Consider the following 25,946-nt stretch of genomic DNA (forward strand, 5'->3'; position numbering starts at 1 on the left):
AACTTGTGGATAATGACAAGCCATGGATAGTGACAGTGACCCTCCGTCCCGATTTTTTGTTATATATTATTTAGTAATAAAAACCCCAAGATAGTGACATGCATTTTAGTAAAACCCTAGTTAAGCTACATCGACATAGCAATAATCAGCAGTTGACACCAATGTTTGATACAAAAATTCTAGCCAAAATGGCAACATCGTTTTCAACCATTGTCACCTTACTCTTTAACAGTAAAAGGCCTACTCACAGTCTACAGTGTTACCGACCAATTCTTACCTACCTATCCCTGTTGCCATCGAGTAAATAGAAAAACAACCCTATCCAGGGCTGACAGATGACCCATAGAATTGTTTTTCAATTATTAGTTTTGGTTTTTTTATTTTAAAAACCATTCTTTTTTCCAATAACAAATTTGTTTCTAGTCTAGTCGATTTTTTTTTAAATTCATCAAAACCCATGAATTTTTCTAGAATGGTCAAAATGTTAGTAGTGTTTGGCCAAGTGAGGTTCTACCTGACAACTTTTAAAGTCAAAATTGACCATAGGGAACTATAGGTTTAGTAGTCGGGTTAGTTAAATGTACCAGGTTTTATTTTAAGCACAAGGTGCTAATGGAAGGTATCCCTCAATAGGGAGTCATTAATAATAAAAACGATGTTCTTAGCCAAGAAGAGAGAGAGAGAGAGAGAGAGAGAGAGAGAGAGAGAGAGAGAGAGAGAGAGAGAGAGAAGCTTTTTGTTTTGTTTTTTTTTTAAAAGGGTTTTACGACGCTTGCGACACATTAAGGTCATATCAGCGACAGTAAAACGGAAGAAAATAGGATAGTCAAAAGTTCTAGAATTACAATTAAAGAACCCAAGAAAAGGTAAGACAAAGGGGAATTGGTTCAAATATGGGAAACAGATGTAGCCTGTAGCTATCTAGATTCCAAGAGCTCACTATCAAAATCATTTTCAAAGTACTTAGTTTGAGATCACTTAAACGTCTCTTCCAGACACAAGCACCGCTCCCCACTAAGAGGAATACACTCAAATGTTTACAAATCATATATAAAACATAATACAGTGCCTAAATGATTTATAATTATAAGTATAAGGAAAAAAATATCATCTCCCAAAACTACATTCGACCTCTCAGCCAGGGTATCCGGTCAGGGCCATGACAAAACCAAGTAATCTCATTCAAAGACAAAGACAGAAAGCAAGTTGGAAAACAGATATAGGGGGATAGAAGACACAGAATGTACCACCCTGCCCAATATCTAAAGGGAATGGGAATGATGAGATTGTCAATGGCAGATTGTGAAAGTGAATGTGATATCAGAAACCCCATCCAGGAGAGAGAGAGAGTGAGAGTGGAGTGACAGAGAAAGGGAGGGGGGACTGCCGACATTTCTATAAAACCTTAAAATGGATAACGATGCTCGGGCTTTACGGCTATCTGCACAAAATCAGAGTCCATTGAATATTGAATCTGAAAAGGTCTTCTCGACTTCATGTCGATGAGTTGCGAAGTGTAAATAAACAAACGGGCGGAAGTCCGGATGATGTATGTTGTTTCGCATTGCAGTTCAAGCTTTAGCAATTTTTATTTGCATTTTCATATTTGAATATTAAGCGGCTTCTGAATAAAAACTTTTTTCTGTCCTCTTAAATAATAATAATAATAATAATAATAATAATAATAATAATAATAATAATAATAATAATAATAATAATAATAATAATAATAATAATAATGATAATAATAATGATAATAATTATAATACTAATAATAATAATACTAATAATAATAATAATAATAATAATAATAATAATAATAATAATAATAATAATAATAATAATAATAATAATGATAATAATAATAATAATAATGCTAAAAACTTATATAGCGCTATAACTCAGAGACATCAGACTCTAAGCGCTTAAATTACAAATTACTTTGGCTGAAACATACTCATTCACACACACAAGCATACTGCCGTTGTTTCTAAAAACACAGTCTATGCAATGTTAACCAAAAAGCACATACTGTGTTCTTTAATAAAACGACAGCATACACACACGCGCACACACAACACACATCAGAAACCAGACAGACCTATCTTGCTTCTTATACCATCTACTAAAGACGAAACAGATATGTTTTAAGCGAACGTTTAAAAATAGACAAAGATTCTTTTTTCACGAATGCTCTATGGTAAGGCGTTCCGAAATGAGAAAAGGATCTCATTCCAGCATTTTTCTGTTTTCGAGGACAACTGGTTTGGTGGAATCACTGGGCGAACGTAAGGGGCGGGGTTTTGAAGGGCAGTAACTTCAATACGAAACACTAAAACACAAGCTTTTTTAAAATTTAATTCTTTTCTCAACAGGCAGCCAATGCAGGTCATGAAGCAGAGGTCTGGCAGAATCGCACCTACGCTTCATGAATACTAGTCTGGCAGCACAGTGTTATCTATGTTTGGCAGCGCTGTTTTGGACAAGCTGAAGACGTCTCACTCAGATTATATTGCGCAACGCCAAACAACAGAGCATTGCAATTGCAATAATCCAATTTCGATAGTACGAGGGACACAACCAGGTGTTTGGTCACATCCTCAGATATGAACCGTCTAATGGAAGCAATCTTTTTTAGTTGGAAAAAGAGAGATCTAACCAAATTATTAACCTGATGCTCCATCGACAGTCAAGAGTCTAAGAATGTGCTAAGGTTTTTCACTTTCTCAACAATTTGAATGGAGGCATCCCCCAGCTTCAAATCTGTTTCACTTTTCAACTTCCTGTTCCCAACATACAGCACCTGTCTTATCATCATTCAGTTTCAATCTGTTCTCATTCATCCATTTCTTAACACTTTGGATACAATTCTTACTATCGGCTGATACTTCTTGTAAATTTTTCGTATCATCAGCGTATTGATGGTAAGACAGACCGAAACTTCTGATGACTTTATACAGAGGTCCAACGTACAGAACAAAAAGAACGGGTACAAATACTGAACCCTGGGGAATCCCACAATCAAGAATGATTTCCGAAGATCTTTATTTATCCACCGTAATAATCTGTTTACGATTAAACAAATATGACCTAAACCAACCAAGCGCTGCACCAGACACGCCATAAGTAATTTCAAGACATTTGAGGAGAAGATTGTGATCAATAGTATCAAAAGCAGACGATAGGTCAAGCAAATTCAGCAAAGAACATGAACCATTGTCTATAACAAAGAGGAGATCATTAAGATGAGACAGTCAAAACAATGTAAAGTCATTCTAATTACAATTTTAATATTCACGTTTCTATTTTGCACAAGTTCCAACTCCCAATGTGTTCTGTATTTATTTTTTATTTTACTTATAGTTAATCATCAAAAGATTTCTTCACTTTTTAGGGCCCTTAGCGTTTGTAATTCATTTCAGGGCCAGTGGATTAGTTATTGATGAGCAACCAAAAGAAAAATTATGGTGTTCTCTTTACAGTCTTTAGTGCTTCTTTTAACTTACTACAGTGGACTCCGGATAAGACGATGCCCAGGGGAACCGAGAAAAAAATCGACTTATCCGAAAATCAACTTAACCGGAGTGTAACCAAATGAGCAAAAACGCATGTGAACAAGGCAAACCAATCAAGAATAAGTATGTCCCTTCATATCGCGCGGTCTCTGTAGTGGTCATCAGAGGCTCCTACCCCCAATAGCCCCATAGAGGAATCAGAATACATAAAAATCGGAATTTGAGATAAAAAAGCGGAATCAACTTACTGTTATTGACTATGACATGCTTTGCAACAGAAAATGTAATAGACAATCCAAAAGTACTCAAATGATTAAAAATATAAAATGTGTAAAAATGTACAGATTGTGTAAAGACTAAGAATGGGGTCAAATAATAATAAGAGAACACACAGGTCCTGGCCGTCTGAGAGCAAAGCATTGAACGGATGGATTTAACCTTGTCAGGACCCTCCCCCCCCCCCCTCCCCCCCCCACACACCTAAACAAACAAACGCGCGTGCCGGTACACACACACACACACACACACTTACACAGGGCTAAAATTAAATAGGGAAAGAAGCTGACCGTACTCAATAATATTATTACGGAATGAAGCCAACATATAATATTACAAAGGTCATTGACCTCACAAATTGGAGTCACCATAATAATAATAATACTTCGGTCAACCCCCCTCCCAGACAGCACACACTTTGAAGGGACTAATCAGACTCACAAAATGTGTGTTGATTGACCATAGGAGATGCTGACGAAATAAGCCATAGCTCACTTTTTTTTCACTACAGACTTTTATTTTATTAAATGTTCCTCGATTGGAAAGGTGAAAAGCGGAATTTTTGCCTTGAATGGGGAATGTATACCAATTAAGTGAAATTATTCCGCGAAAAGCGGAAAGGTAGGAGCCTCTAGGTCAAGGTCATGCTTCTTGTAAATCGTCGAGACAGAAATAGCCGGTATGCCAATTTTCTATGCAATGATTTTCTGTCGCATGCCAGACTTTCCAAATGCATCGAATCTTCCTTTTCCGCGATAGGTTTGCCATTGTAGTTGTAGACTTGATTTGAATTCTTGATAAAATTGATACTAATTAAGAGGGCCATTACATAGGATGGCCTGGGATTAGATCCCCAAAAAAATCTTGAACTTGAAGTTGAGAAATTAAAGTTATTCAATACTGCTTATGTACATTGAACACGGACGTCAGGAAAAGCACCTACATCACATCGATGTGCGCCAATCGTTCGCGGATGTTCTTAACCACTGAAAATTCTTACTGGTAGCTTTTTTAACCAATGGAAATACTTGTTTATTTGTGATTTTATTGTAGTCATGAGTGATAAGAACATCGACGTAAGCGACATCGACTTATGTGGAGTTTGTTTGTTTTTTACTAATGTTATATAGGAAGAAGGGGGAGGGACCAAGAAAAAAAATCGACTTGGGTAAAAATCGACTTAGGCAACGTCGACGTATCCAGAGTGCACTGTATAAAGTCTATTTTGATCAATTGCTTGATGTCGGTGGGAAGGGGCGGTGATAGGTTGTTCTATAACCAAGAGCGTATTCAGGGGTTGAAGATAGATTGCGTGAACGGGGCCGATTAGATATAGACGACGATTGGGATGTTTGGAAGCTTTAACTCTGCCCACTTTTCATGACATCCGAAATGCTATCGCCGTCCACATCTACGCCAGAATAGAAAGAATGGGTGGAGTCTACCATGATATAACATTTAACAGAGCACTAATTTCATCATAAAAGTTCTGTCCACTGACAGGTGGGTGGATATCGCTTTCCAGTTTTGATGTCCTTATATGAGATCCTGAGATTTTTTACCAATCAACAATTGTTCTTTTGATAGCTCGCTTGTCAACATGTCTCGGCTCATCCCTTGATTTATGATCAGGCATCACAGGCGATACATGTTGTGTAACTTTAAAGACCACGGTTGACCTAAAGCAACGAATTGTTGTGTAATACCAACAGCATTGTGGCTTCGACCTTGTATAGTTACGTCCCTATCTCAACGCTCATGAAATCCTCACAATCAAAAAACGAAATCTGTGTTTTAAATTCTTGAATCAAACGAGGTACATGAGCCCGTTCGTCTCATTGGGAAATGAAAAATGATATATAAATCAAGAACATCGACCAGAAAATAAGGAAATTATCATAAAATTATAAAATTTGAGAAAGCTATTTTAAAAATCAAATCTATTACAAAAAGGTTATTTCTAGACCGATTTTTTTTAGACAAAGACAATTTTTCTCCATTTTTCAAGCTGATTCCAACAATGTGGTTTTCAAATTTATCGCAAGAAGGAAAGAGAATCAACACACCATTACTGTAAACATTTTAAAGTTTGAGTCATATTTTATTCCAGATGATGAAAAGATCAAAGGCATTGTGAGAAAACTGTTTGGTCTATCACTATTGGTATTCAAAATTCGTAATGTCACTTAAAATATAAGCTCGCATCTCATTTCGTAACTTTGGAGGAATTTAGGATATTCTGTGCGCACGGTACTTGGAATGGACTATAGAAGTGTTGATGGCTCGACCACAGACTACAGAGAGGGGCAGACATGACAACAGAAGGTGACACGTCATCAAAAGTACCTAGTGAAGTCAGCGCTGCCATTTTTTTTTCTTGCTTTTCAGTAGGTTATTTTCAAGAGGAAAAAAATGTGCTGATGGTAACAAAAAGTTAAAAAGGAGGAAAATTTTGAACAATTGCCTTTAAGCCTGATTTATAATGCACTAACCCCAACTTTTAGAGAAAGGAAAACTGCACCTGTTTGTTTTACCCCACATCAAGTTTCTCACTGCCAGTACATTTAATTAGGGGAAAAGTCATTTTTAAAAGGAGGAAATTCCTCCTCTGACTAAAATCGCGGATCCGAGGTTAACCATCAGCATTGAAAAATCATCTGTCCCGAATACAGTACACTTCATTGTTTCTCTCAAGACAATAGATCCCAGCCATTGCCTAAGCATGGCTAAATTAAATTTCATTCCAAGACAAGAACAGAAAGCCACAAAGAAGTAAATAACAGATATCATGGGATTGAAGACAGCAAGAGTGATCTTCCCACATGAGAGATAAAAGGTTTCCCAGCCAGTTACAACATGTTTCTGTCATAAAGTACCCATCTCAAGAGAAGATGATGGGATAATAATAAATCCTTTGTCAGCATACAAGTGCAAACATGAAAGCACAAGATGTATTTTCTTATTTATTTTAAGAACAAACTAGTGAGACATGCTGTATTGCTTGGAGCATGCATGGTTAGAATGTCCCAATTTTTTTTCTTATTATTCTTTGTTGTCTGTTCATCCCTTCCACAGCAACAAGAGTTTGTCAGGAATGGCAAAAAGGTAAAATTATAAATCCCTTTGGATCCCAATGCTCTACTGCATATTTAACATAAAAGCACACAAAATCCATAAAACATTTTACAGAAATCTAGTTTTATTGAAATCATGACTGGCAAAAAAAAAAAGGAAAAAAAGAAGCAAACAATACACACAATTTAGTGTAAGGGAGATTTTATATATACATTAACATAATACTGTAATACTATGATAAACATAAACAAAACCAAGGATCAGCACCAGCAGCTACCATGTCATTATTTATCCATATAAAAATATTTCAAATAAGATAACATACCAACATTAAAAATGCGACATGTAAAGCTATTCACTTTCATATGGCCAGTTTACATGAAAATAAAAGTTTTAAAATGATAAAAACATTGCATGAATATCTAACACTGTTATCTTATGATTTATTTACTTTTATAATCAGATCTTTACAGACTTGATCAACAATAAAGATAATGTTATCGCAGCAAATGAAATTATTATCTGGTGATAACATCATTCGAGTTCTACAGAAATATCAAATTCTCACAATATAAAAGCAATATGACCTAGGTAGGACTGTAAGACAATGAAAAGAGACAAAAAAACAATTTTTTCTTAATTCTATAAAACAGTGAGGAGAATGTCAAAATTTATAATGTGTTAGTATCCTCTCAAAAACATGTGAGGATATTTTGAAAAAGCACAATGAGGATATGATCTACAGAGCAAGTTCCAGGATTATCGGGCAATGATCACTTCCCATGACTTTGGTCCTCAACACGCTGTCACACAAATTTTCTTTTAGTCTTTCAGACATCACAAAGTAGTCTAAACGCCTAGGAAATGAAAGAAAATACACATTATATTAAATAACTTATTACAATATGAAAGAATTTGTTTTAATTTTATGCGAAATTGTTGAAATGGGTATATTGAATAAATAATGGGATTTTCAGATAGCTTTACTGTTTTGATACTGCATATTCTGATATTCTCACAAATCCAATAACATGTAGAAGATGCCAGCTAGAAGAGTTCAAAATGAAAATCTGAGCCTGCTATTTTGATGAAAATTCTTTTAAACATAAACCACAAAACAATGATGTTTTGAATTGTCAAAATATGAACAATAATATGGTTTAGGGAAACTAAAATTAAGATTGAAAATATTAATCTCAATCACTATAACTATTCTGACATAGAATTCACCTACTACCACCTACTACTGTGTTGATACTGATTTACTCTTACCATCCAACATTCTTGGCCCTCGCATTCATAAAGTACGCCCAGAAGGAATATGCATGTTCTTCATCCGGGTGCAGGTAGCGGAATGAGTCGATGAAACCAGCCTCTAGAACAGCAGTGAAATTGTCTCTCTCCTCTTGAGTAAACCCAGCATTTTTCTTGTTTCCACTGGCATTTTTGATATCTAGTTGTAAATAAAGGATGCAAAACATCATAATTCGACATGGATATTTCTAAAGAAGAGATTTAAAAAGACAGGATCAAGAAATTTTTGTTGAAAATAAATTCATTGAACGAAAAACCACTAAATAGACCAAAAATGAGCATAAAAGAAAAACACAAATTAATTCTAGAATGAGTTGTATTTTACAACTTTAGAATGTGTAGCTTCATACAGAATGAATAAGTCAAATCATATAGTTTGAAATGATACATTTCACAAGAAATAAAGAACAAAAGAAATTTAAAATCAATATTCACAAACTCTCTGAGTGAACTGAAGGATAGGAAAGAGAAGAATGAACTAAATGTATTTTACAAAGGCAAGAAAAACCAGGTCGGGTTGCCTCCAATCCGAACAAGAGGAAACCTGGCAAATTTATGTTGCCACAATATAGAGTGAACTGCCATAGTTTCTACCCTCAACTATGAAACTGTGGAACAACATGGAAAGCTCCCGGTAAAACAATTGTGAATGCTGAGCTGTGAGTCTTCCACAAGGAAATATCAGCTTGAAGAGGAAGAAGAAGAAGAAGAAAGAGCCATGAAACAATTTGAACACAACACAGAATTGAGATCAGATAAAGACCAAGCTATTCTGAACTATGGGCATACGATTGCTAAAACTATACGTGTATTGGATGGTAAAAATAAGAAAAAAAAGAACAGTGGAACCAGAAGATACCGTGGTTTGAACCAAGCAGATAAAATGTTGATCAAAAATGCTTTTTCTAGATCTCATATGCTTAACCACAGATCACTGTTGAGTGGATGGGGAGACCATCAGAAAATAAACCCAACAACTTCGCAGCAGCACTAATCGAACTAGGTGCAGTTGTACACGTGGTAGCTAACTCACTAAAGTGATCTTTATTAAAGTAACTATCCATATTATTACCAATTTCCTGATGGGCCACATTGAGATCTCCACACCAGATAACAGGCTTCTTTTTGTCTAAAGTCTTGAGATATTCAAGGAAGTCTTGGTCCCAATCTTTTGTTCTGTATTTGTGTCGCACCAGTCCACGGCCAGAGTTGGGAATATCTACAAGGAAAATATTTTTTTAAATAGCAATGGCAATAAGATTATAATAAAAGCTGCCACAAATACAATATCTATCATTACATATGTCATCATTGTTGCAATAACTGCTATAACAATAAATTCAAAAAACCCCAAAAAACAGACAAAGACACACATTTTTGTATAAGAGTTTCGTGGCATCTACAAAAGCAGTGCTGCCAATCCTTGCCCATGAAAATGTGTACAATGGAGATCCAAAATGAGTAAGAATTTGAAAAATGCATACAATCCTGCAAAAACGATAATTAATGCTAAATTTGACGATGGACAATTACACCATACTAGTAATTTTATAATTGATAAATTAAATCAATGGATAAACTTACTATTTATTTTTTTAAATTTAAAAATAACACCCTTTTACAAAGGCACCATAAGATCCCGTTGCATAGGCATTCCAGAAAGGAATATAGATAATCCATCAAACAGGATGGTTGATGTCAACAGGAATGTTGTCTAAGTGAGAAAATTGGGGGTTAATAATGTTGCCCAAGGTAAAAAAAACGAAAATGTCTGAAGCGGGCCTCGAACTCGGAACCTTCCGAATCACAGTGCAATAACTTAACCACTCGTCCACTTATAGACAATATAAATAGTATCCAGTTCTGATATGACCAACCCAGATAATACTATATTGAACTCCCTATATGAACGTCCAGGTTAACAAACAGATTTAAGTGTTTAAGTACACTAAAAGAGTGTATGATTGTTAAAAATGCTTAAATAATAAAAAATTAATATATGTACACTCCTCAGCAAAACGTGTACAATGATAAAAATTGGGTAAGAATACTCATTTTTTACGTAAGATTGGCACCAGAAAGAGAGGGTTTTGAAGTGCCAACACTTTTATAAGACACATCTCCTAAAAACAACTATGTCTTTCATGACAAAAAGAATCTGATTCGATTATGTTCTTTCATTAGCATCAGTTTTGATGTCTCTCTGATGCAAGACCAAAATTAACATGTATTGAGGAAGGTTCCATTTTTAACATTGAAAGTTTTTCTCGAAGATTGCAATTAAAATTTTGAATTCTTTTGGACTTAGATTTTTAAAAAAAATGTTCTTGGTTATTGGGTTCAACTCTCTCCCGTTTCCAGTTATGAAAACAGCATCAAATAAAATGTTTGATACTCATGTAAATTTATCACTAATAGTCAAAAAAAAATAAATCATTGCGACTCATTTTCCTGAGCCAGCACATATCTTCAAATTCTATTCATCAGTTTCTGTCCTTTTTTTTTTATTTCTGAGATCAAAATGAATTGGATTGTTTTGTTTATGAATCCTAGTATTCACATTATACACCTGAACCAAGTCACATATCAATTGCGCACTTTGCATTGTTATCCTGATAACTGACAATACTCACATGTGTTAACAAGGTAAAATTTTTCAAATTCTGCTGTCAATACTCTTCCTTCTTTGTCATGTTTCTTGATGCCTTGAAAGAGAAGAAGAAAAAAAAACAAACCTTTATATTTCGAAAACCAATGATTGTACTTATTTTAAAATTAAAATGATGGTTGAGACAGTCTTCACCCTTATTCTAGCCCAAAAATATATTAAGTAGCATTTTAAAGAGTAAACAGGTGATAATTCCAGCAGCAAAATATTTCTGCATTAAACATAAAAGCCTTATCAAAAGCCCCATACTGAAGATACTACAAAAGTAATCATTGAGTATTAATTGCTGACCAGTTCAGTCATAACCTACATCTTATCGCCTACTCTTTAAAAACAAAAAAGTAATAAATTCTCTTTATTCATGCAATAGGGGAAATTTGTCTTTAGGGTCTATTCCAAGGGAAGACTGGAATAACCCAGGCATCAGCCGCAGTGCTTTGCCACAAATTGAGCAAGGACGAGGTGACTTGCTGAAGGCCACACAGCACAGTGGCAGGTATCAAACTGTATCTTTCAGGTATGAAGCAAAGACTGTACCGTACCACTGAGCCATGCTGCCCCCTTACAATCAGGATAACAAAATAGTCTCACAACATATGAGAAAGAATGAATGAGAATGGATCATGATGCAACTTGTATTAATTAAATTTCAGAAAAACTACACACCCTATCTTTATCCCTCATGACATCTTTCATAGGCCAACAGATTTCTTTGAGACATTTTTGAAAAATAGCCATTTGCTGTAGGCCGTTTCTTTCAGTGTCAATGCAAAAAATGTTTGGTGGTGTGGGTTTTTATATTCAATAATATAACTTAAACATAAGCTGTGTACAATTTCAATTGTTTTAAAATGGATTGGTGTTAACTTTTAATTAGATCCACACAGGACTACAGAAAACATTTTTACCGTTGTACAAATAAATAAAAAAATTGTTCTAACAATCCAAATAAGAAGAAAAAACAAAATCAGAATCTGACCAAATTTGAGACTCTAAAAATATCTGTAGTTATAGATTTATCAATCTATTCTGTATAAGCATAAAGGACAGGTCTTTAATATCAGAAAGGTTTATGACATTTTTGAAGTTACCTATACAGAAAAAAAAAAAAAAAAGAATCTAAAGCCGGTGCTCGTCTTTCATTGGAGAAGACTTACCAATACCCTCTGTGATACTGATTGGTTTGTTCTTGTAGTACATGCCAACACCAGAGTAACCCTCAGTATCTCCCGATAGCCAGTGTGTAGTATATCCCTCAACTGACAACTCAGATGGGATTTTGGATATGTCACATTTTAACTCTTGAACACACAGAACATCCGGCATTTCTTTCTTAAGGTATGATGGTCCATCTTTCTGTATATAATAATAGTTTTTGTTTGTTTTGTTTGTTTTTTTTGGAGGGGGGGGGGGGGGTTGTTTTTTTAATAGTTTGAAAAAAAAACGAAATAAATGAATAAATGAATAAAAACCGCATGACATAAAGATGATTACATGATATTTCTAAATATTCAGTTCATCAGACTTTTCTGGAAGTAAAGAGAAAACGTGATAATATCAAGGATATGGATCATATATTCTGTAAGAAATAAAAGGCTTACTTTTTAATCCAATGGCCACAGTATCGAGGTAAGTCCACTATCTTTTAAATAAGATAGTCATTTCAATGGAGATGACAATGCTTAAAAATATCAGGTGTAAATAAAAAGTGATAGCTTTAGAGGACATTTTTTTAAAAGAAAGAAAAAAAGAAAGGGCTGATTGATAGGTAAAACCAGAAGTATTTCAACAAAAAATAAACTAAAAGTAACAAATAAAAAATATTACACAAAAGTAAAGTATATAAAACTTACAGACAACCAAGCCCTCACACCATTGATGTTCCAGGAGGAAATTTTGAAATTTGCGACTTTTCCAGAAGGTGATTTGGAAGACAAAGAGAAATCAATATCTTCTAGGCTGTCTGATATAGAATTTTCCTTGGTCAGTTTTGACTTTGGTGCTTCAGCATTGTCATCCCCAACTGCATCCTTAGCAGGTCTCTTTTTACCCTTTGATGGAGTTGCTTTCTGGAAGAAGATTTTAAATAAATTATCGTGAATTACAAAATTTTGTTGATACAAAGGTGAGTCAAAAAGTAATTTTGTTTGTTTGTTGCTTTAGGTCTCTTCCAACACAATTGAGGTTATATGAGAGACCGCTGAAACAAAAAAACAAGCAATCTAACAAAAATAGTACAAATGTAAATCAAAATCATAACCTAAAGATATCATAAGCTAAATTATAAATAACCAGGAACAAACAGGCAGAAGATTTACAGAAAAAAAAATATCCCCTGTCAAAAATACAATCACGAACCAAAGAAGCAGGATAGGCTAGTAAAGAGAAGAAGAAACGACATCACTATCGGATCGTACACCCATACGAACATCATAGGTATATGATTCAAGGGTGATGCTCCCATCCAACCACCCGCTCAAAAAGTAATGGGACTCTGCTAATTACTTTAAAACAAATGGAATCAACACCATGCATCATACCTCAATTAAAGCTTGGCATTAGCTGAGTAGAATGCTACTTCTCAACATAGTCTCTGCATCTTTCGATAGCTACAGTCCTCCCTTCTGTAGGCAATGTATTCCATCCTCATAAAACTGGGTTGACTGAATTTTCAGCCAATTTTTTCACTACTGTCTTGGCTTCTTCTTCATCTTCAAACTGATGTCCCCTAGTCAGTGGACTAAAAAGATGGAAGCCTGAAAGTTTCAAGTCTGGTGAAATCGGAGGAAGAGACAGTGTTGTCCATCAATTACCTCCCTTTACCTGACATGTGTGTGGAAAGACATTTTCATGAAGAAACAGTACTTGTTCTATCTCCAATTCTGGTCTACCTCGACGAATTCTTGCTTTCAGTTGCTTCAATGTTTATTTGTACCTGCTATCTCATCAAGAGAAGTTTTATCCGATTTGATAAATGCTTCTGTCTTTGAGTCACTGAGTTGACACTGCTTGGACGGCGACCATCACAATATTTATCAGATAAAGACATGGTTGAAGAAGTTTCGGGTTAGGTGTTGGATTGCAAATAATTTTTTTTTCTAAATGAGGAGATGCACGTTCAACCAACCTAAAACCACTGCCTCTACAAAACGCCAGAGTTTATAAACTTTCCCAAAGTGTTGAAAAATGTTACTCGACGTTTCTTCTTCGAAAACAAGAAATTCAATGACAGCTTCATGTTGGCAGCCATTTTGAACTGCATTACTTTGTCAAAATTTGACAGAATTAAAATTTTCCACTTTTGGTTTAAAGAGTACACGTGTGTAAGTTCAATTGAGCCAAATATGACGTCACATGAAAATGAAATGAATTTAGCAGGAGATTTGTCCCATTACTTTTTGACTTACCCTCATACCATGGGTGAAAGTTTACCTGAACTAATTTGCCTGAAAGACAGATTTGGCGAATCCAGTTTGCCTGAAAGAGATACCAAGCTAAAACAAGAACCCGATACCTTAAAGTCATGATGATCCAGCCCACTTATTGTGTTTTTGAAAATAGGTAATCCAGTCCAACATTAAAACAAATAATAAACATAAGGGTGTGTCCTATCACAGTCATTGGCTGGGTGGTGGTTGCTGAAGATGGCTGTTTAGTGGATGATGAAGATGGCTGAGTAAGATGGCTGACTGGTGGTTGCTGAAGATAGCAGCTTGAGCTATTGAAGATGGCTTGTTGGTGATAGTTGTTGGGGTTGAAGAGTACGGCTTGTTGGGGTTGATGAAGACGGCTTGTTGAAGGTGGTTGTTGGGGTTGATGAAAATGGCTTGTTGGTGGTGGTTGTTGGGGTTGATGAAGATGGCTTGTTGGTGATAGTTGTTGGGGTTGAAGAGTATGGCTTGTTGGGGTTGATAAAGATGGCTTGTTGGGGTTGATGTAGATGGCTTGGTGGTAGAAACAGTGATTGATGATATAGATGACATGGAAATGTGTTTATTATAAGTTTCCCAAGCTTTCCCTATATCTTTCACAATTTGTGAAGACTCTTCCATTTTTCTTGACCCGAGACCTCTTGTTGGTAGGTAAGTCTTGGTCATTGCCAAAGCTCCATAATTGAAGGCAGCTAGGTGGGTTCTGACATTCCCAATTATGTCATCCATAATATTAAACAATCCTTTGACAAGTAGTAGTAGTAGGCCACGGTACTCAACAGTGCTTTCACTAATTTGGAAAGTATAGGCTACCTTTTAGCTCCCTTTTCTGCAACAAAGATTTTCACCCACCAACTATCAATCCTGGAGTCAATGGAAGACACCTCATCGTCTATTGTATAATGTCTGAGCTCATTGTCAAGAGGTTCTAGTTCATGTGAGGGAATGACGTTTGGAGCAGTTCTGTCAATGCCAGTCTGAGATGATCTCTGACAGCAGGGATCCAGATATAACAGATGAACACACTGTTGTCAAGGGGGAGCTTTTTTTATTAATTTGCTGGCCTCAACATAACCTTGTCGAAGTGACTTGAAAATATCTGGAAGCCAAGGGTTGCCAGATTTGTCTCAAAAGCATTTGAGTAAATGGGGCAAACAATATTCTCCAACTGAAAGATGTCGATTTTTCAACTGGAGTATTTCATCTTCTGTGTTGATAATGTTGAGATTTGTATCAGTGCATTAGGCTATCACTTTGGGGCAAATAAAACAGCTATAAAAAGATTTGACAAAGAAGTACAATTCACACACTGCTGTTTATTTCTTCATAAAATCGGATCACTTAGTTATACTGCTGGAACCCAGCAAGTGACTGACAACAGCAGCTGCATGCTGTAAAAGTGGCTACCTGGACGGGGATTCCCCTTTTTGAGGGTTAAGACGCAAAGTATTGCATTTTCGTGATGTAATACAACACCATATCTAGATGACCACTTACATTACAATAATATTAACTTACGGAACAGACAGTACTACTTTTACTTGTTATGTTGGTTCTTTTTTCGTTTTATTGTGATTATTCTGATAGGTTTTATAAGCAATTTAAAATCCCTACTATTTTAAAATATTTTTGTTGTTGTGCGGACAATAAAAAATTCAAATCTTTAAAATCAGACGTTGGATTCCGAAACTAATTAATGCTTTGTCCAGTCTTAATATTATTACACACAGTAAAACATTCGTTTTCTGATTCAACACATTTTAACAACGTTTTTAATGGTCATAAATGTAATGGGCTGGACATCTGGTATGTTCTCTTCATTTGTATTTTGTATTGTATTTAAAAGATATGGAGATAAGTGGACTAAACAATTTAACACACTCCTAAAGAACATATAAAGCAATATATTGTGTGTGTAGGTTTTACTTCAAAATTACAAATCGAAACAAAACCATCGTCATTACACCAAACAACACCATCACAGTGGCGTAGTAAATAATAGAAGCAATGAATATGGTAGAAAAAGGTATTCCTCTCTCTCTCTCTCTCTTTCTCTCTCTCTCTCTCTCTCTCTCACACACACATACATACACCCATACATCCTGCATATACACACATATTACATACAAACGTAAAAGACAGGCTAAGAGAAATGCATCACATTCACAATACACCTAATTCATATCACTGACAACAACGATATAACATCAACAGTTAGTACAGATAGTATTCCACAAAGGCAAGTTTGACTGGGGAAAATAAGAAGAGGGGGAGTGGGGGGGGGGGTACTCAAACATAGCCAAGATAGAGAAAATAATAGCACCTCCTAGGAATTAAGAGATATTCAGACATTTTTTTCAATATTCACAATGTACAAGTAGTGCAGCTGGTGAATAAAACCTTCCCACACCAATCAACAGAGACATGAATGAAACAAACCCATTCATTTCATATTTCTTAAATCAGTAACAGATGTGTCTTTTAAGAACTATTATTGTAGGGCTACTTGCAGAGGGAGTATATATATACGTTCCACTACAATAAGTATGACTTCTTCACTCCTTTGCCACATTCGTGGGAACTTTTAATGACAAAACTGTAGATTCAGTGTAGTAAGGTGTTCCATGGTCAGTGGGGAGTCCAGGAAATGATTATGACATTGTTTACATTGTGTAACTGGTCCAAATTCATCACCCACGATAGCCTAGACATCTCATAGACTGCTAGATATTCCCAGTGAAATTTGATACCCCACCCCTACACTTGTTACATATTTGTTGAACTGAATTAACATTAGTGCAACAGAAAGTAGACAGTTTGTACTATGTACTAGAGTGAATAATAATAAACTGCAACGTCTGATTGTTGTTGTAGGGATTCCAGAAATATTTGATTTAAATGATAAATGTAGTGAAAATGTGAGTCTACTTTGCTGTCTTCCTGAGAAAGAAATATACTGATGATATCTATGATATTTAGTCCACTGTGTGAGGGGGATTTCAATCTATAACATGAGTGATATAGATTTACATTTAAGATAATTGTGGCTTGGTTATGCCATTATTTATCAGACCAATTAGACTACTCGCTTCACTGACTGCAGGCACGTGCCATGCCAGAGAGCAGGTAAAGAGAAGGAGAGTAGTGACCTCTTGACCTAGCATCTCAACTAAGTGATCCGCTGGTAAACCACTGTGCACAGTGTAAAGCATGGCATTGTGGCTTGCTTGACAGAAACATTTTTGTATATCCTTCGAATGTTTTTAAAAGACCCTGAATAACTGAATTGTAATATTTAACTTTTTTGATTTGTCAAATAAGGAATTTCATGTCATTGTTCGCATCACTTTTTTTGCTTCAGTTAACCCATCAAAAGATTTCTGATCATAGTTTTATCCTCATCTGAAAGATTAAATTTACAAAATATCTCCTCCTGCACAGACTGTTTCTTTTTTTTTTTTTCTTTGTCACCAAGGAAGGCACTATAATACAATTTCAGACTATCTGACAGCTATCAAGATGATCAGCAACACTTCTCATCTGCAGGAAACAGGTTGGATATGGTCTTGTTGTTTATGTTGTTTATTGCTTTAGGTCTCTTCCAACACAAATGAGGTTATATGAGAGACCGCTGAAACAAAAAAACAAGCAATCTAACAAAAATAGTACAAATGTAAATCAAAATCATAACCTAAAGATATCATAAGCTAAATTATAAATAACCAAGAACAAACAGGCAGAAGATTTACAGAAAAAAAAATATCCCCTGTCAAAAATACAATCACAAACCAAAGAAGCAGGATAGGCTAGTAAAGAGAAGAAGAAACGACATCACTATCGGATCGTACACCCATGCGAACATCATAGGTATATGATTCAAGGGTGATGCTCCCATCCAACCACCCGCATTGGATATGGTCTGATCACAGACAATTTCTTTCTTTTAAAAATATGCTCCTTTGAAAAAAAAAATATATATCAGAGGCTAAACTGCTTACAGGAAACAAAAATCCTTTTCAAACTCATCCAACAGCTAATTTGCAGCATTATTGATGACCATATGGATTGAATTGCCACTGATGCCCAACAAATTTTTATTTTCTCTCCTCATCTTCGTCTCCAAGCCATCCCCCAGATACAACACAAAGCAAATTATACGAATTTGCTAAATTCACCTCACAGCTACCTAACAGGTCAATGACAAATCAACCAACATCTATATCAAAATACTGGACAAGAACATTAAGAATCTTGTTTCCGGCATTAGTTGTTGCCCCACTGATCTTCAGTGAAAAATGGATGCCCTTTAGTTTATCTGAAAGGTCCTTTTTGATGAATGATGCAACCCAATGTGTTGTTGAGTATGTCACAGAACTTTTAGAAAGGGTGGTAGAATTGAGGGCAACAGAATTTTTGCCAAGACGTTGAGATAAGGCAAGCATATCAGGGGCTAGTGTAAAGGGTTAACACTGCTCCCTAATAAAGAGGGAAATTACGGCCTTCACTTCAGAGCAGCTGTCATGAATCCATTGTTTCGAGCACCCCCTTAACTGGGATATAAGTTTAGAAGAACACTGCACTGACTTGTATTTCTTTATATGATCATCCTGCTGATCGTGAATTCTTAGGGCTTTCTTAACTGCAAAACTGAAATAGTCTTACCACACAGGACACAAAAACATTTTCCTCTTCACACTCTTTTATGTCACTTTTTCATTCGTCGCTGAATCGAGCCTTAAATGTTTTTATAACACAGTGGTTGGTCTCATGTGTTATATTCAGTTTCGGCCTTCTCTGTGTTATACTTTATTGGGACATATAATAACAGATTTGCCTTCTTTGAACTATGATTTTATTGATCTTTTTTTTTTATCAGACTGATATTGCATTGTTTTTGGTCACCCGTTTACAGACTTACACAGTAATCTGCACTATGCCTTGCTAATTTCCGGCCCTGAACGTATTTCACACAATCAACCCTGCATTGTGCGAAGAATAGCAAGTGACGTTTTGCGGCCTGCCATGGGTTTACATAACCATGGTGAGTAGTATTCATATGACGACTGAGAGGCGTTGTCAACACAAGATAGCATAGCAACGCATTTTAAAAATAACAACTCATGGTCCCCTAAACCTAATATCCCACTGAGACTTAAGCTCGTTCTACAGTAAAGTGACGACAGCGATTGCATAAATGGGGAATGGATGTACATGCATAGAGAATAGGAGTTTTAACATCATTCACAATGTTCTATTAGCAGTAAAACAATTGATGGGGTCTGCAGCTCTCAGGAAGTGGCAATCTCTTTATGTATCTTGTCAAAGACCACATAAAACTCCAACTCAAACGCTTGGATCATCATAAAGAGGTAGACACTAAAATGGCAACATTATACAAATCAATAACTAACCATAGCACACTTTAGGGAGATAATTTATATAAAAAGAAAAAAGGATAATATTCATCTCCCACAAAGAGAAACAAGATGAAAAGCCACTTAGAAAGGACGATCGATATAGACAAAAAGGGGAAATAGATAAGAGGTAGTACAAGCTAATCAATTTATCAATTCATATTTTGAAAAGTTGGATTATAAACCTTTTCTTCCTCAACTTTATCCTCCTCATCTTTCTTTGTCTTCTTTGCTTTACTTTTCATCTGAGAAAGAGAGAAAAACAAGAAAAGAAAAACAGATTAAAAAATGTCTTCTCTTATTTCAAACAGAAAGGGAATCTGAATAAAACAGCATTCATTTGAACCCAGAAATCACAATTAGTAGTAGTAGTAGTGGAGGTGGTAGGGAAGCTATGGGGTGGTAGTTGTAATAGTAGTGGTGGCAGGGATGGTGATGTAGTGGTTGTGGTGAGTCTTTTTTTATTCATAGCAAATTTTGAAAAAGGGGGAATTGTAATGGAGATAGGCGGAGATGAACCACCATTTAGGCAGAAATCCACCTATAGGTAAAAGATTCTCAGCCCTGTAAAGACTTTATATGGCTCTTATAAATAATAGGTTTTGTAACAATAGAAAGTTTGGACAATGCGACTATTTGTGTTCTTATGCATGACTAATGTACTCTAAATATAGTTTATTAAGATAACTGTAGTGCAAAAGGTCAGAAATAATTTTGTTGACATTTCAATCACTTTCCTCTAAAAGTTTGGATATTATCTCGTTTAAGTGGCAGGTCTGTTCAATAGTAGTTCTATATTTCAAGAAAACAATAATAAGGGGAAAATGAAGCACAAGCATGCATTTGTTACTTCCATCAATTCGTTTTAAGTGTGCCAGTTCTAAGTGAGCTATAATTTTTTTTTTTTTATAGCAATAAAACATCAAGAACAACCTTTTCGTCCTGGACTGTATCTTTCACATCATTGTCTACTGCTTTGGCACTCCTTTTTCTCTGTAAAAATAAAATTAATATGGTCTACATTCTTTCAATTAATTTGGCGATGAAATAAAGGCTTTTATTCCAATGTTGTTTCAAGTGAGTTTGCTATAGCTGAGAAGCTTTTAACTTTACAGGAAGCAAACGAAAGATTTTACTTAGCATCTATGAGGGATGTCCAAAAAGAAACCATAAAATGGGCATAACAACAAACGTTTTTTTCTATCTGTAAACAGATAAACAGGAAATTAAATTGTCTCCTTGTGAAAATTCAACACCGTAAATGGACGCAATATCAAATGTCATTGCTTTTAAGATGGCGACATCAATCACAGAAGGGTCCAAGCTGAAGGTCAGAACAGGTCTCTGCTTTTTGGTTACAAAAAGAAAAGCTGAAATTCATCATTAAATAACTGAAACACTGACCCCCCCCCCCCCCCCCCACTTAAAATATAATATTACCTGACATCATGTGCATACACTTTGAAGGAACTAATCAGACACACAAAATGTGTATGTGTATATAGATATGTGTATTGATTGACCATTGAGGATGATAATGAAGCGGATCATAACTTACACTTTTTAAACATTTTTTTTTTCTCAATTTTATCTGGTATTTCCCTATTTGTTATCAGAATCCGTATAAAAATTATGGAAAATGATAATGATCAGCCCATATTCACTCTGATATTTTTACTAAATACGATATTTTCAAAATTTCCCTCTATTTAAACACAGAATTTTTGCCTTGAATGCGGAATCGTAGAATGTGGACCAACTGAGCAGAATGATTCTGCAAAAAGTAGATAGGTTGGAGCCTCTGTCTACCTAGCAACCACTTCCTTGGCTTTTTGGGCCATTTCCATTCTGTGGCAAGCACAGTATTTCCGTGGCACTTGGCAGTTCTGGGGTGTCCGTCATGCAATCAAAAACAAAGCACAACTGAGCAAATACTTAAAAGGCTCCAAATAAATAGGTGTCATAATTAACAATGGTTGGTTGCACTAGCAAGAAGTGTTGATTGATATTGTACCTCTACCTTTGTAATTGAATCAATTAATTTAGAAATATTCTTTGTGACTATATGCAGCATAGACCGTGCATGGTCACTTGATAGCCATTAGATGCAAGACTTTCTCATTAATTTTTGGGCCACATTACCAAATTTTATAAATATTCTTTTTGGCAAAATTTATTAGTTAAGTTAAATGATATATGACATTGATATTGATATGTTTTACTGAGAGGTTAAACAGCCTTTGCAACACTCCTTAGTCACATCAACACCCTGGAAAAATGAAAATAATTGAACAGTCCAAGATTAATAAGAGTTTTAGCATTAGCACTACCGTTTTAAGAGTAAATGAGAGACAATCCGTGGTTTAGAGTTAGAGGTATAATTCGGGTGATTAAAAAAACAAACTGTTCTTCAGAGCCTTCAGGACCATGGAGCCGGAGTTCATCCCAGTTTCTATTGTGTGAAACAGACAAAAGTAATTGCTAGCTACCAGACAAGATGCTAACTTATTGCAAAGTACTTTCTGCCACATCTAACAGACCCAGCTACCCAATCACTGCTGGGTGGACAGAGGGGTCAGGAAAAAACTCAACTTCACTGAGGGTCTATCTCAGTCCCTTTGCTTGTGAAGAGAGTGCTCTACCGAGCAATCAGAACCCCCCACCCCACCTGGTGATTTTAAGCCCTGTGATTATCAGTTTATCACCAATGGCATCTTGAAATCTTTTCAATTAATAAACATCTTTGTTTTAACAGTATTTACAGGTTTTTTAATGTAGCCAAAAGAGTAAAAATAAAAATGTGAAATTTACTCACCCCTTTTCCTATTTTGGTCTTTGCCATGATTAAATTCCAAATGATACCTGGTTTTTAAAACATACCAAAAAAAAAAAATGTTTATAAAAACAAAATTGTGAAAAATCTAAGGAATCTAGGTAACAATTAGTTTGATAGTTAAGTAGAACATTTTACACCTTGACTCCAGATAATGATTAGGATCAAATTTCATTATGGACATGATGGCAAAGACTTACACTCAAAGGGTCTCAATTCTTCCTGAGGCAAGAATTTTGGTCCAGAGTGTTCTCTTTGCAGGCCTGCCTACTTGGATTTTAAAATTTCAATTCCAAGTTTTTACAGGGAAATATAATCCATTAAATCTATCTGATAAATTACCAAATTGCCCTCAGTAGGACTGTGTGGGGAAGATTATTGTGATAGGTTGTTGTTGTTGTTGTTGTGAGTGTTTGTCATGTCATGACTGTCAGTGTCTCGATCGAGCTGTTGTGAGTAATCTTCATGTTGTGTTCGTTCACTGTCTCCCGCGTAAACGTGACATCATTTCTACCCTTTAAAAGCTCGCGACACCTTTCATTCTTTCTCTCGACTATCTACAGCCTTATTTGAAACAGACATATCAACTATCTTCGCCCATCGTTGTATCTGCTACTAAGATCCGATCCGCCATACTTTTGGTATGTTATAAAAATCAGGCTAGACCGGGACAATTCCCGAAGTGCTCTAGAGCAGTTTTTAACCGCCCATATATGTCCTTTACATATATGGAGAACGCCCACTTCGGTAGAGACTTTTTCTAAACTTTTTCCTTATTTTTTACATCGTGAACGAGATTGGGAAATCCGTTCACGACAACTGAATAATGATTCAGAGTCTGGCACAACATTTTATTTTCAACTAGCTTTCCGTGAATGTTATGCTCGTGCAACTATACACAGATTAAGCCCTCCAGTATCAATTTTGCAGAAGACCGTTCAATACATAGGTCCTCATTTTGCTGTGATTCCGGCAGCTGGTGTTTGGGTTACAAGTTAGACCTCAAAGAAAAGTTTCCTGTGAGGATGAATAGTGGTATGATATAATGTGATGCTTCTATACATAGGGATAGCATAAAACAACCAATTTTAGATTTCCATTAACAGCACTGATACTCTTAAAAAACCAAAGTCATTTGCCATTTTTATTGTTATGGTAGGGTGTCTGAAATGCAAATGGATTTAAGCAGGTTGAATCTCATACTCTTTTCATGGCTGGGATTTTCTGAGGAATGCTCATGAATTCATATATCACAATATTTCACGTTTTCTGATCAATATTAATATCATGGTGTAATACAGTGTCCGTCGCTGCTTGTTCTCATTCACACCTGAGTCAAGTGGGGTAATAATGTGTGACAAGTGCTATACCCAGACAAGGCCAGTTATTGAATTGTCACCCGTCTAGTCACTAACCAAGCCAAATATCGTTTTGTCTCTGTTACAAATTTAAATTTCCATATTAAGGACATTAAAGATCTATAATTAGGCCTATTACTATCAATTTACTAATAGCCTAGTTTATGATTGAAGATGGAGTATGTTCCTCAAGGTGAGGATGTTGCATCCACTTCATATGTCTGGTAATGTTTGAGACCGTCCAATTCATAAATTCGCATTTGAGTATAGCAGCATAGCACTTTTATGTATTTATTTTTGCCATGCCCAAACTTAACCCGACCATATTAAAATATCTAAGACCCATTTTATAATTATAAAACTATAACGCTTCATATTCATAAATAGATCTAGGATTACCTAATATCTCTAGATACAAACTAACAAATAATTACTAGAATATCAAACGTTTAGGTACCTTCCTTTTTAATTGATCTATTCCCAATTAAGAGTCGTGGTCCGAAGCTGGGGATCACACTCCCGTTCCTTGTTGACACTGTTGTTTGGATTAGACTTAAACTTGTTTGAGTTTGAGACTTGATATTGATAAGGTTTTGATTTTGAACACAAGATGAAACTCTGAGAATATAATAATATGAAAATAATAATCTGCGTCCAATAATAAATGTGTTGGACATACACCACTTTTTCCACTCTGGTATCGAACTTAATTTACAAAATTCAATTTAATTTCAACTTTCTCGCTCTCCTGCTTCGTTTTCTGTTCGATCGCCGTTTACCGTCGGTTGCTTGCACCGAGAGGCCTATATTCTATGTAGTAAGTGGTAACTAGTAACTCGGTAGTAGGCTACCTATTACCTATCTTTTTTTTCCTTGTCGGCGTCGTTAATTTCTTTCGTTAATGAAAGGTGGCGGGAAAAAATTCTAGTTTTGTAAAAGTCGAAAGAATAGCTTCGCTGGGCAAGACTGTTGAGCTAACTTCGCGGAAACCAAAATAAGTTGCATTTCCAATGATTATCTTCGTTCAAAATAGTATGCTTCAAAATGCATCATTTATTATTCTCTACGGGCCATAATGAATTAACTTTCTAAGTTCATACAGGGGAAATCGGCAGTCAGGTGTCTCACTTTTACACTCTTACAATATCCGTCAATACGTATAACCAAGTAGCTTACCTTCACTTTCACACCTGAGTTGAATGAGAATAATGTGTGAAAAGTGCCTTATCAGTGATTATCAGGACACGTGTCATCTAGGTCGATTGTCACCGACGTGTCATATATGCAGGTCTGACATCCGAACCCACTTATGGGGCCTAGTTTAACATTGTTGTAGTGGACTATACCTATTGTGCGTTATTTTTTGTCGTTCCATTATAACAATGAGTCCATAAGTAATTGGGTTATCAGACCCGCAAATAAGTGCACGTCGATTGTCATCTGTCTTATCACTGACCACAAGCTCAACATCGATTTACTTTGTTATAAATAAAATTCATATTGTTTAATGTGGCAGAAGACTACACTCGCATATAAATTATTTTTGTGAGTCGGAAGACAGATGAAGGGCACGTTGGTAATCAAAAGTGAAAAATACCACAATTCGTGAAAACAATGAAATTAACACTGATACTTAATATTCACATTTTATGTATAGCCCTAACATGTGCACGCCGCCTTCAATCAACATACTCGGGCGAAAGACTTTCCATCTGGAGGACTCGGGTTCGAGTCCTGTGCATTTCGCTTTTTACTTGACCAAGAAACTTAACCCTCGTTGCTCACTTTGCGACGCTGCACAAAACTGACAACTTGGTTACCTCGGTCTGTTCTTAAGATGACCCTGAAGCAGGGCATACACACGCCTTGAAGGGAAAAAAAATCAGTTGATGTTTATAATAGTGATTTAATATAATTTTTTACTTTTATCTTATTCTATTTTCATATGTTTAATAATAATTAATTATTCAATCTCATTTACTTTGATTTACTTGTCTGGATACCTAGCGTAGTATTACCATAACCTCTTATGATTTAACCAAGGTTTCAGTCTCCCTCGATG

The 25,946-nt window shown here is 35.6% G+C and overlaps 2 protein-coding genes across 4 annotated transcripts in view; both read right to left on the reverse strand.

The window, feature by feature from the left end:
• Window positions 1–1,553, reverse strand: part of LOC144968470 (stomatin-like protein 1) — a 13,747-nt gene extending 12,194 nt beyond the window's left edge. The window contains exon 1 of one of the 3 annotated variants that reach the window (XM_078906875.1): window positions 1,405–1,553. The gene's annotated coding sequence lies outside the window, so the exon portion shown is untranslated. Of the gene's footprint in view, window positions 1–281; window positions 425–1,404 lie in introns of those variants that run through there. The other 2 variants (XM_078906874.1, XM_078906876.1) reach the window with 2 other exon arrangements.
• A 5,417-nt stretch (window positions 1,554–6,970) lies between these two features.
• Window positions 6,971–24,782, reverse strand: LOC144968473 (exodeoxyribonuclease-like). The gene is made up of 10 exons (XM_078906881.1): window positions 24,743–24,782; window positions 22,509–22,555; window positions 20,627–20,686; window positions 19,879–19,938; window positions 12,702–12,917; window positions 12,006–12,204; window positions 10,814–10,885; window positions 9,253–9,399; window positions 8,139–8,319; window positions 6,971–7,723 (listed from the first exon to the last, which is right to left on the reverse strand). The coding sequence occupies exons 2-10, from the start codon at window positions 22,533–22,535 to the stop codon at window positions 7,606–7,608; spliced, it is 1,080 nt and encodes a 359-aa protein (XP_078763007.1). The 5' UTR covers window positions 22,536–22,555; window positions 24,743–24,782; the 3' UTR covers window positions 6,971–7,605.
• Window positions 24,783–25,946: the final 1,164 nt, after the last annotated feature.

The sequence above is a fragment of the Berghia stephanieae genome, chromosome 3 (genome assembly GCF_034508935.2).
Source record: "Berghia stephanieae isolate SIO BIC M18660-M18661 chromosome 3, UCSD_Bste_1.3, whole genome shotgun sequence".
Classification (NCBI taxonomy): domain Eukaryota; kingdom Metazoa; phylum Mollusca; class Gastropoda; order Nudibranchia; family Aeolidiidae; genus Berghia; species Berghia stephanieae.